At 40.5% G+C, this 12,569-nt stretch overlaps 1 protein-coding gene and 1 long non-coding RNA gene across 2 annotated transcripts; one reads left to right on the forward strand and one right to left on the reverse strand.

The window, feature by feature from the left end:
* Positions 1 to 496: 496 nt before the first annotated feature.
* barhl2 (BarH like homeobox 2) lies at positions 497 to 3,781 on the reverse strand. The gene is made up of 3 exons (XM_005812875.2): positions 3,051 to 3,781; positions 2,179 to 2,404; positions 497 to 934 (listed from the first exon to the last, which is right to left on the reverse strand). Exons 1-3 carry the CDS (start codon positions 3,628 to 3,630, stop codon positions 634 to 636), a joined length of 1,107 nt encoding a protein of 368 aa, XP_005812932.1. The 5' UTR covers positions 3,631 to 3,781; the 3' UTR covers positions 497 to 633.
* Positions 3,239 to 11,454, forward strand: LOC111609650. Its single transcript, XR_002753240.1, has 3 exons — positions 3,239 to 3,326; positions 5,287 to 5,353; positions 8,673 to 11,454. It is a non-coding gene; the product is annotated as an uncharacterized LOC111609650 (long non-coding RNA).
* The last annotated feature ends 1,115 nt before the right edge of the window (positions 11,455 to 12,569 follow it).

Consider the following 12,569-nt stretch of genomic DNA (forward strand, 5'->3'; position numbering starts at 1 on the left):
AAAGGAGCATATGCTGCAGGAAGAAGAGATTTACCCCGATCCGCTTCTGACAAATTACTAGCAAAAATAAATAAATAAATAAAATAAAAGGAATGTTGAGGAAATATGAGCTCGCGAAAACGCGACTCGTGTGCAGAGAAACTAAAAACAACCAAATTCGATCCAAAGCGAAGATGCAGGCCGAGTCTGCTGGGCTGGAGTTTGGATCCCTTGTCGTCAAGAAGCGTTTACGATTCAGTTAGTATCATTACGTCTTTTATTCATTCACGTCTTCTCCATCTAGTAAACTTTATAAGTTTATTTGCTAATGTGAGTGTATTTGTACAAAAGACAAACAAACAATCAGACACGAGCAGTCCGGGCCGGACGCAGAGTCTTGAGGAGTGGGCTCCGGCTGTGTGGGCCCCATCCTGCAGAATGTCTTTAATAAACCTGTCTCTGTTCTGTTTTTGTTGTTTTGTTTTTGTTGTTGTGTTTGTTTCTGTGGGTGGGGGAGCGGGCGGGGGGGGAGGGGGGGGGGGGTTAAAGTCCTGCAGTGATGCTCCCTTTGCGCTTCCCCACATCACGCGTTCAAGCAGCGTCCTGTTTTTGGCGGGTTCTCTTTCTCGTTTTCGTTTTTCGTTGTTGTTGTTTCTATCGCGGATGCGGCGTGCCGGGCAGGGGGTTCAGCGCCGGTTGGCCCCCCGGCCCCAGGCCGTGAATGAGCACCCGCGGGACCAGAGGTCTCTGCAGGCTGGGGTGCGGCGCGGAGGGAGTCCGGTACATGCTGCTGTACATGGCGGCGGCCGCGGCGGCCGCCGTGGTGCTGTCCACGGTGCCCAGCAGGCTCGGGTGGTAGAAGTAGGGCGAGGGGAACATTCTCTGTAAGGCCGAGTAGTTTCCTGCTTCAGCCAGCAGCTCCAGACCGACCGCCGTCTGCCTCTTCCACTTCGTCCTGGAAATCAGATCAAAATCCAGCTGATCAATTATTTAATCACTCTCACCGAGTCCCTGAACGCCTCTTTAATTGGTATGCAGAGGCCTAATTACTGCAGCCAGAATGTACAGTGAAGGTTTAATTAGGCACAAAAAAAAAGAACTATATATGGTTAACCCAAACTTCAGCAAAGCTGTTTAAACACAAATCAATACAAGCTGCACTCTGATTGGTTGGTGAATATAGCAGATCTTTACAGAAAAATATTTACACACACATATACACACACACCATTTTTTACTGTTATATATATAACATATATATATATATATATATATATATATATATATATATATATATATATATATTTAAAGGATAGAGGAATAATAATTAAAAAAAAAGTGTACCACTTTTGTTAATCAATCTGTTTTGCTTTACTAGCAAAACAGTAAAGCATTAAAAAAGACTCAGTAAAATAAGTACTGATTCATGACGTGCCTGTGAAGACAGTATCAGTTGTTCTGATCCAAAAGGTTAATAATAATAATAATAATAATAATAATAATAATAATAATAATAATAATAATAATAATAATAATAATAATAATAATAACACAAACAATTCAAATCCTTTCAAATTGTCAAATGTTTATTTCTACTATTAAGAAGCTGAATGATTTTTTTTTCATCAATGGTTCCGTTGGAGTTTTTCTCTCTCTGTGTTTCAGGGTAACTGATGTCTGCATCTTTATTTTGACTTTTCCAGCAGCTTGTGTTGTTGTGACAGAACATCCACGATGAATTTAGTCCAATAAAACATGGTTAATTATTATTATTATTATTATTATTATTATTATTATTATTATTATTATTATTATTATTATTATTATTATTTTGCTTTACATTATTTATATTTGTTATTTTTAATGTTGCTATTTTGATTCTCTCTTTTTTTAATGTTCAGGTTTTTGGAACTTCCTCATGTATTTCTCTTCATTGTCTCGCGCTGGATACGGCGACACAACTGACCAAATGAATATAACTATTATTATTATAAATATAACTGGCCTTAGACTGAACGGTGAGACATTTTAGGGACATTTAAATCCAAAATGTCAGTAACATTTAGATCTGTCGTTGTTTTGCTGGATAAAACTCCTCCAGTTATCCTGTAAAGTAGTTCCGTTTTTTACATAGATAATTGTTGCGTCTGTATTTATTTTTGATTATTATTATAATATATATATATATTTTTGGCTTACCGTCTGTTTTGGTACCAGGTCTTGACTTGCGTGTCCGTCAGGTTGAGAGCCGCCGCCAGGTCCATGCGGTCCTGCACGCTGAGGTATTTCTGTCTCTCGAAGCTTCTCTCCAGCTGGTTGAGCTGGTGGTCAGTGAAGGCCGTCCGGGCTTTGCGGGGCTTTTTCGTGCGCACCGGCGGACTGTCTCTGCTGCTGGAGATCTCCCGGTCGCCTTCTTCTTTAGTGCCTTAAAATGTGCGAGAGATTTGTTTTGTTTTTCTAATAATAATAATAATAATAATGAATTTATGTTCCATAATCATGAGCAAGAACCAAACTTTCTCCCCCCAACAAAACTTAGTGCAAACAATCCCTTCTGGAGGGAAAAGAAACTCGCGTGTATTTGTCACCTGAAGTTTTTCTTTTTTCTTTTCTTTTTTTTCCCTCCATCCTCTGTCTTTCAAAAAACAAAAAAACGAGACATCAATATATCAATCCATCTCTATTTGTAGCCGCGTTTCAGTGCGCAGTGATCCTCCCTCCAGGAAGAACAATAATCTCTCTAATTGACCCACTAGGGAGAATCACAGGCTTACATCTGTTTTCTCATCTATTACTGGGAGAAAGCGCGCTGATTATTACTGTTATTATTATTATTATTATTATTAGAGAATACATAGAATAGATTTTTAAACTTTATAAATCAAACTATCCCTTTAAAAAAATTCAAGAAAATAGAGTTAAGTAAAAGCTATATATATATATACATATATATATATATATATATATATATATATATATATATATATATATATATATATATATATATATATATAAAGTCTAAGAAAACCAAGCTAGAAGCAGCTTGTCTTCCTCAGGTCAGTCTCTCTTACCGTTGCATTTCATTTCGCTCTGAATATCGTCCCTTTTGTCCAACTTGCTCCTGTTCTCGTCCTGCTCCAGTTTGGGCCGGAACACGTCCGGTCCCGCGGCACTTTCCGGTTTGGGCGTGTGATGCGGCGACGAGACGCTGGTGCTGTAAGGTGCGCAGGCCGCCAGCGGTTTGCTGTCGCCCAGAATGTCTTTGATTAAAAACGAGGAGGTGGCAGTCCTGGGGGCGCAGCCGGCGCCTCCGACCTGCTGCTGCTGCTGCTGCTGGGGAGACAGCGGTAAGCTCTGCTGCTGGCCGTGGTGGTGGTGGTGGTGCTGCTGCTGATGGAGGTGGTGCTGATGCTGAAGGCTGTCCGGGACCAGATGCGGCTCGCCGCCGTGCTCCATGGTGACCGAGATGGGGGACGACGGGGCCGTGCCCACCGTGTCTATCTCCGAGCATGGCGACGGGGTGGCCTGGCTCCTGAAATCCGCCGTCCGGCCGTCGGCGAGCCGGAAGTCTCCGTTCATGAGGGCGCCAGAGTTGGAGGCGCCGGATAAAATAGTGTCTATCCCAAAACTCGCTCCGCTGGATGCTTCCATGTTAAGAGAGGACGGGTGAAGCCTTCATAACAACGGCCGCGCTGCTTTCTCCCGCAGTGTGGGAAATCAAATCAAATCACAACGAAATACACTCTTGAGAGAGAGGAGAAATTTAAAAAGATTTAAAAAAAAAAAAAAAAGGAGGAAAGAGCTGAGAAGAAAACCCAAAAGAAAAGAGAGAGAGAGAGAAAAAGAGAAGAAAAACAACAACAACAAATAAAGGAGAAAATCCACGTTTGTGCGGCTCACAGTCTGGATGGTCCAATGTTACATTCAGTGGAACAAAGTGCGGCTCTGCTGCTCCTCGTCCTCGTTTCTTTTTGTTTTTTTTTTTCTGTTTGGATGTTGAACTTTGTGTTAAAAGTTGAGGCGCATGGAGAGATATACACAGGGCTGACTCCTCGACATCAGGCTCCCCCTTTTTGCCGCTAATCGCTCCGGTGTTGCTCCACAATGACTTCCTATGCTGACGTCACGGCCCACGGCGAGGAGGGAATTAATATTTTCTCCTTTATAATAAACACTCGACGCCCTTTTCTCTCTCTCTCTCTCTTTCTCTCTCCCATGCTCCCATCCACCTTCCCTTTGCCCCGCTGCCATTGGCTTGCATCCTGACCGGCTCCTCAGAGTCACCAATCAGAGACGCGCTCTCCTCTCTCAGACCCTCGCAGCGGGTTCAGGAGCCGCGGCTCATTTTTTCCCCTCCTCTTCTTCTTCTTCTTGAAATAAAAAAAGGAGCAAAAGGGAAAAACAACAGCCGCGCGCACTTTATGACCAAATTGGAAATATTTTTACATGGCGAGAGCTAAAACTGAATGTTGGATTTCTTTATTATCTTTTTTCTCTCTTCATTTTTGCAGTTTTTGTATTAAAAGAGAGAAATGAAACGCCCGGATTTCATTTCATAGCCAATAATAATAATAATTATTAGAATAATAATAATGATAATAACAACAATAATAAAAACAGATTCAACTCCAGTTCTATGGTAGGAAAAATAAGAAACATTATTCTTTTTTAACGTATATGTTTTTCTTCCTAAACGTCGTTTTAAAGTTGCAAATATTTGTTTAAAGCTCCGATTACGATTTTAAACTACAGGCGTAAAATATAACTGAAAAATAAATAATAATAAAAAAAAATAAAATAAGCGGCACCTGACGTGAATCCGGGCGGAGATTTTTTTTTTTCTTTTTTTTTTTTTCCTGAAGAAGGTCGAGCGGTGGAGCGGTGACTGCCATGACAACACATCCTGTTAATAACCACGTCACCCTAATTAGTAAAGTAATTATGAGGCGCTAATGAGCGTTCAGAGGCAGTAGGAAATTCAGCACTTTTCGCCTCGTTCCGACGTGGATTTGAAAGATGTTGAACGGAGGATTTAAAAAAAAAAAAAGAAAGAAGAAGAAGAAGAAGAAGAAGAAGCTGACAGAGTCTGTAGAGAGCAGCGCGGCTCTCACTGCTCACAAACATGGAATTTCTTGAATTCTACTTCTACTGTTTCTGCCGAATTTCAGGAAAAATATGGATAAATTAATTCCGTTTTTTTTCTAGGCTTTTATTATTATTATTATTATTATTATTATTATTATTATTATTATTATTATTATTATTATTATTATTATTGCAGTAACCATCGTTGTGTTTTTCCTCCAGCAGGTTCGCTGAGGAGAAATGGAGCCTTTCATTGCTGGAGTTAAGAAGCTGAATCTCGGATTTGAAGGTTCGTTCGTACATTGGCCTTAATCATAAATGTAACCACCAGTTCATTGAATTGAATTCATTATTATTTCAAATAAAAATGGTTAAATTAATTTTTAGAGTTCTTTGTTAAAAATCTTAAAATATGTTTTTCCCCAGAAAAAAAAGACTTTGCTTTCCCCTCTACTCTGTTTTCTTTTTTTTTTTTTGGCTTTAATGAAAATATAACATTTATTGTGAGTGACATTTTGATTCCCTCTTGTTTCTGTTCATAGATTTTTTTTCCCCCAAAAAAAGGTTCATTTGAAGCTAATGATATTATCTGTCTCTTTAATTCCCCCATTCTATTTATTCAGCTAAAAATATTCATAACAAACGACATTAAATATTCCTGAATGATAAAATACAGCGCCGTTTTTTGAAACTGAACTTCTATCGTGACCCCGTCTCTTTTCTCCAGCCTCCCTCACAAGAGGCGCTGGCAGAGATCGACCACAAGGCGGCGACAAACCGAGGCCAAAGTCCGCCTGATTTAGAGCAGAGCAGCGCGCGCCAGGCCGCGGCTGCCCTTTAATAAGCAACAGCGACTCGTTTCACCTCCGCAGTTCATCCGCAGTTCTCTTCTGAACGTTTATTGTGCGCTTAGAGAAACACCGGCAGGATATCATGAGCGGGACGCTTGATCCACGCACACAATGCTGAGCCAGTCAGAACATCCGCTAATCAGAAAACCCCTCAATCTCCACAAACCGCCCAGGTCAGATCAAAGCGATGCTTAAACACGTCAGTCAGTGTGCGGACAGGCGCAGAGGCTGCGCATCATCCCGCAAACAGCAGCAATCAATCTCTTTATTAGGGCTTTTTTCCCCTTCTTTTCTTTCTTTCTGTTTTTTTTTTTTTTTTTTTTTTTTGGTCGCCGCAGGAGCAAATTGAAAGCTACCAGTTACCAGAACCGCCTTACTGGCCTCAGCTGATGGTCGATGATGGGACGGTGCGCGCACACACGCATGCACGCGCGCGGATTTACACACATAGTGGCTGCTGGAGGCACCACATCGATTCTCTGGCGGCGGTGCGTGGAAGCTGTCACTTCTCCGCCGGCGACCTTTGCGGGTCTGCACAGTTGCGGCGTTTACAGAGAGACGCCCCCGCGTTTAGACTGTCAGGCGGTGAGGGGTCGGATGGCCGCACGAGCGTCCTCATGCGCGCGCGCGCGCACGTTCGGGAGGCTTTGCTGAAGTTTTAAGCAAAGTGCTAAAAATCACCTTAGAGTTTGAGTCAGTGAAAGTCCCCGCGTGATTATTTAGCCAAAATTAAAACTATACTAAAATAAATACATAACTAAACAATAATAATAATAATAATAAAAGGTGCAATTTGCTAATATTTTAAATTGGGAAGATTTTATTGGAGAGGTCTGATTTAAACTTTTAACCTCAAAATAACTTTTTTTTAAAGCAAATAACTCAACAAAATTGGTTAAAACCTCAAATCTTTTTAAAGATAATTTAATTTTATTAAATAAATTAATCAAATAAGTTGGTTCTAAGTATTATATGTTATTAGTCACCCAAACTTGAATGCAGCAAAAAAAAAATAGAGCATTTATGTTTTATGAATTATGAATGGAAAAATAAAACATATGCACCATCATAACAACAGAACACCGCCACGTTATATGAATTTACCCAATCCAATTCTTGATCTGGATTTTACATTGCATGACCTCACTGACAGACATATGGTAATATTAGTGGCCTAATCATTCCAATACACTTAATTCAGTTTTATGGAAATCATATCGAATCATAACTCAAGTCGATATGGTGCAGAGAAAAATGGTCATATCACAAAGATAGCACACAGATTCACCAGAATGTAAACAGTGAGTGATGTTTGGAGGGAGGAAACACTTCCCCAAACCCATAACCATTTAATATACACTTTTAAAAACATTCAAGCTCAGGTTTGTCAACAGTTTTTGCTGCACAGAGATTCACTGGATCCTCCTTGGCAGTAGAACCACGACTAGCAACACGTTCCCTCATGCCATGCTAACAGGAATCAAACAAATCAGTAGTGGTCTGTGAATACGGCACAAAATGTTGATAAAATAGTGTTTAAATTATTTCAATTAAATCTCTCCCCCCACGACGAAAGCTAATCTGTTCCTTAGCAACAACTCCTAAAGAATCTCATCTTGCTAGCATGTTTGGTGTTAGCGTCAGCATCTGTGGCTAAGCTAGCTGCAGATAAACTTCAGCTCTCACTCCAACACAGAAACTTTATCCATCACAAGTCTTCTTTTTAACATCAGTCCCAATTAGATCAATATTAACATATTGGCCTTATTGTTCTCTGTTGTACAACAGACATGCTAAGCTAACTGGCTGACTGAACCAGCAGCTACAGTTAAATCAAAATGTTTAGGCACCAAAACACAACTTTCATAAAAGATTACATTTCTGAACTAATACCCCAAATCAAAGTGTAAATATTTTGAATGGGTAAAGTTAAATAAAATCTTAAAATAAATGTTTATAGTGTGGATTCTATGTCTTTTTCCATCAACATTTTCATGCCATTCATATATCCAGTCTCTTTTAGCAGAGATGTAAACAACAGAAGCTCATCGGCATAAAATAAATTCATTTTGTTTGTTTCAGAATGAGTAGGAAACATTTTTAGTTTTCTTCTTAAGAAGCTTTAATTATAAAATTATGCCAGCAATTTCTTTGAAATTAAATATTACAAAAAAGAATGTATTTCATAAAAACTATTCAAGTCCACTAAATTTGAGCCGTAAAAACTAAACGTCTTCACCAACATATTCAACCTGATTTTTTTTTTCTCAACTTAATTTTGTTCTAGCTTCTCCAGTGCCAACTATATATCCCATCCTACAATAGTTAGCAGTCATGTGGAAGGACCTGAGCAAATAAAAGAGGTCAAAATGTAAAGAAATCAATCAGATTTGGGGAACTCATGATCAAACCTAAAACATGACTCGTGGGGAGAAAAGTGCCGCTTCATGGACGCCTGTGTGTGAGGGAGGGAATCAAAGCGCTGCGCTCATCAGCTAACGGCGGCAGGACAAATAGCTGGAGTGTCAAGAGTCAGCGTGAGGGCCGCAACTGACCGCCTCGTCAAACATGTCCTTGACAGATGGTCGGGGGTGAGGGTGGAGCAGGTTTATATTGATTAAAAGATACAAACCAGACATGCAGTGTAATGGTATGCAATGAGGTCAGTGTCCAATCAAACCTCTATTTTTCTCTTATTCCTTCTCCTGATGTCGTTTTATGTAACAAAATACATAAATGGTTTCTTGTGTGTTGCAGGAACGTTTTCAGCTCTTCAGACCTAAAACTTTCCAACCAAGTCGGAGAATCAGCCTGTTACAGCAACAACACCAACATATTCAATGTTGTTTTGCCTTTTATTTCAGAGTGTTTGTGTTGTCGGGGTAAGCACTGATGGTCACCAGAGCGACAAACAGCTCAGGGCCGGCTATACAAGGATGGGGGCCCCTGGGCTGGAGCCGGTTTTGGTGCCACACTGCTCTACTGATACAAATTACAATACATCTATAGGTAGTCCCATACAGGAAATGATGCATGGTGTTATATGATATGTTAAGCAGTAGTTCCATAATCTTCCCAAAAAATTACTAACACTCTTAAGTACTTTAGTACTGTATATATTTATAAAAATTCAAAAAATATCAATGAAATTCATCTGATATGCACTTATGAGTTTTATATAAAGGACAATGCAAACACATATATAAAAAAAGAAAGAAAAAAAAAGATGAAGAAGAATTAGGCACTTTGGGCTGCATTTGTATTAATCTCCCTTTTACTCTGTTGCCCCTAAATTCAGAAGTCCCGTGTGAAGTTTGAGCTCATAGATGCTCTGTGAAGCTGTGAAGAGGTTTGTAAGACAACAAAGAATAATAAGTTGTCATGTTTTAAAAAAAGGTAAATAAAGTAAGTTTGACAAACTTTATTCAATTACATGCAACAAATTAAGTGAATCTTTTTTAAAGGTGCAGCTCTACTCTCTCTTTCCAGTGTGCGCACGTTTCCACATGAGATACTGATGCACGCTACATTCATGGAGGGAATGTAACACCCGTGTTAGGTTGTATCATTTCTGGGCTGCTAAAAATAAGCACCTTAGCATATTTTTAACTATTTACCGCCACAACAAAATATTCAAAGAATCCCAAATGTTGAGCTTCCCTCCTCCTGCTGTCAGAGGAGCAGGATCAGAGATGCGCAGGAAGTGGAGAACACATTGATTCGAGCACGCTCCAAACACGGGCCGGCCCTGACAAGGTTGTTATAACAGTCGGTGGGGTCTATACAATCGCTTAATCACCAAAGCTGTCAGTCAAACGGGGGCCGCTGCTGGCTCCATGCATGGCTGCGAGCGGCGTTCCACTAGCAGCCTCCCTGAGTGATTGATCCGTGCTGATGGCATCGCAGAAATAATTACAAGTCGTCTCCTGATGTGTGATTCCGCAGCACGTTCACGCTTCACGAAGGTAATCGGGAGGGATCAGGAGGGGTCAGTGCCATTTCCTATTACCTGGAGTCCGAGCAACAAAAAAAAAAGAAAAAAAAAGGGTAAAACAATGTGAGCAGAGTGAGGGGGGGGTATGTGTGGGGGAGGTAGAGAGGTTTGGGTGCGCTTTGTCAACGAGTTCTGACGTGATTTTTGTCCAATCTCAAGCACTTAGAGGCTAAAAGCTGAACACACTGCAGCAAACTGACGGAATCCAACGTTCTCAAAGGGGGATTTTAAATAATCGGCTTCATTTAGTTGATTCCCATCACAATAAATCGACTGTTAGACGCCATGTTGGGAGACGGTCAAGTTTAGGGCTGGTTTAAAGCCGCAGGATTAAACTTTGTGTGCTGCACTAAATAATAAATAAGGAAATCAATATATTAATCAAAGCCTTAATAACCTTACTGAAGGTTAGGTTGCAATAACCTTACTGAGAGTTATTGCAGTATAAATTTATCTCATGAGCAGACGTTAAAGTCAACATGAAAAAATACGTCATTAGATTTATGTGAGGACAATAAACAGGAAACCTAAATTTAAAAAAATCTCTTCTACAGTATATATGACATCTGGTCTGACGTCCTGTAACAAGCCCCTGATTGGTCGAAATGTGTGTACTTTTGCATATTTTTGCGCCTCCATTTTATTTTGTACGAGTTAAAATTTTCAAGTCTGACGTTGGGCAGGAAGAGGACAAAATGTCCGTAGAACTTATAACCCAGAGAAGGAAAATCTGAACTTTTTGATCTGGCCCTGACCTCAAAATCCAATATGGCCGCCCTGCATGGAAAAAAACTTGACCTGCGCTTCTGACGGTTTGTTTGTCTCTTTGAATCTGATGCACAGTTTGATACCCGTGGTTATTGTACACACCAAAAACAACAAAATATCGGGATGCAGAAATCAACCGGCAAGTGATTGAGGCTGGCCAATTTTTTTCCCCCTGTGACTCGCTGACCGAAAAACCTGTTGGGTTTCTCTTTGTCTCTAAGACGGAAAGTTCCCACCCTTTATGGCCCATAAATGCATCACTGAATGTCATGATGTTGTTAGGTTAATAAAAATGTCAGAGAGTTTTGCTTTTATCCATGAATGGGGTTGATCTTTCAATCCTTGCTTTCTGTTACGGAGGAAATACATTTCTTTCCTTTATGTTCAGTGTTTGTTAAAACTACCGAATAAATACACGTGTTGCAGAAATAGTTTGTACTTTCTCCAGCGTCGCCCTCCAAACCCGTTCCTCTGTGTTTCAGATATCTCCTCCAACACACCTGAGTTCACTGACTGCGAGCGACAAAAGCAGCTGATGGTGTCATCCAGGACTTGTCGCCATGGAATATCGTCTCCTCTCCTTGAAAATGTAGCTGCTAGCAGGTCATGATCGTCATGAAGCTGTCGTTCAACAACAGTCTTCAGTCAGAGGCCTCCCCAGATTTGTTGCAAAACTGACTGCTAGCAGAAATCCTTGTGGTCTACAGTAGACCAGAGGCTCCTCCAAGACACTTGTTTGATGAGCTTAATGTTCCCTTTGTGATAAATAAAGTATGTTTCAACTGAATTGCATTAAAAATGTTGATAAAATATTTTTAAAAAACATTTGATTTTAATGACACCAAATCAAAGAAAAATGACATAATATTTGATGATGCCGCTGTGAATTTGTGAAACGTAAATTGAGCAAAATTCTTGAAATCCAAATCTAATAAAACCTACCTGACATGCCGTATTTGGGTTTTACGCATAAATACATAACTGCATTATGTCTCGTTCCAACTCGGTGGCGTTCCTCCTGACGCTGATCGTCCCGTAATAACGCGCTTCTGTTTCACATCAGAATGACACATCAGCAGTTTAATATGGCAACTGACAGGCAAAAGAAGAACCCGGAATCTGCTGTTCTGTTTTTTCTTTAAAGAAGGAATTGATTTTCATGCAGAAGAAGCATTAACCTTTATTAAACACCTCTCTGGTCTACACAGGAGCGCAGCAGTAAGGAGCAGCCGTACGACACATTACCCGTCCCTCAGCCGCTGACAGCGCTCACTCCCTGCATCACAAACAAACAAACAAACAAAAACAAAAAAAGAGAGAAACACGCAGAGAACACAAACAACACAGTGTAAAATGGGAATCAAGCAAGTAAACAACGAGCGTATGATATCTGCACATGAAGGAGGCATCCTGTTTCTCACTCTCTCTTTCTTTCTGTCTGTGTGTGTGTGTGTGTGTGTGTGTGTGTGCGTGTGTGTGTGCGTGTGTGTGTGTGTGCGTGAGCGAGCGGGACCGGCGGAGGCATGATGTCACTAATGAACCCGGAGAAACGCGGCGGTGAATAATGAAACACAACACTGCATTTTGCAACAGAAAGAAGAAAAAGGTGAGATCATCAGCGAGCAAGGGAGGCAAGAGTGAAAGAAAGCAAGCAATGATTAAATGATCAAAAGCTGGCAGAGCGCGGCTCTGTGTCACTGCGAGGCACACTCATCTACCCACAAGTGAAAGTTAGGTTTCAAGCACAGTGTAATTATAGCTGGGGATGTCAGTTTGACATTAATGCAGCCAGCAGAAATTCCCTAATTGGCCTCAGAGGAGAAAGTGAACCAGAAAATATATTAACATTTTAAAAAAGCATATTTTGCCTAATCCTTTCACTTTCCAACAAT

Source organism: Xiphophorus maculatus, chromosome 9 (assembly GCF_002775205.1).
Source record: "Xiphophorus maculatus strain JP 163 A chromosome 9, X_maculatus-5.0-male, whole genome shotgun sequence".
NCBI classification, from domain to species: Eukaryota; Metazoa; Chordata; class Actinopteri; order Cyprinodontiformes; family Poeciliidae; genus Xiphophorus; species Xiphophorus maculatus.

Bases quoted from the DNA above. Each gene is read 5' to 3' on its own strand.
- barhl2 (XM_005812875.2), bottom strand. From the start codon at position 3,630: ATGGAAGCATCCAGCGGAGCGAGTTTTGGGATAGACACTATTTTATCC. The intron at 2,405-3,050 runs GTAAGAGAGACT...GCACATTTTAAG, and splicing joins GAGCGAAATGAAATGCAACG to GCACTAAAGAAGAAGGCGAC. The intron at 935-2,178 runs GTAAGCCAAAAA...TCTGATTTCCAG, and splicing joins ACCTGGTACCAAAACAGACG to GACGAAGTGGAAGAGGCAGA.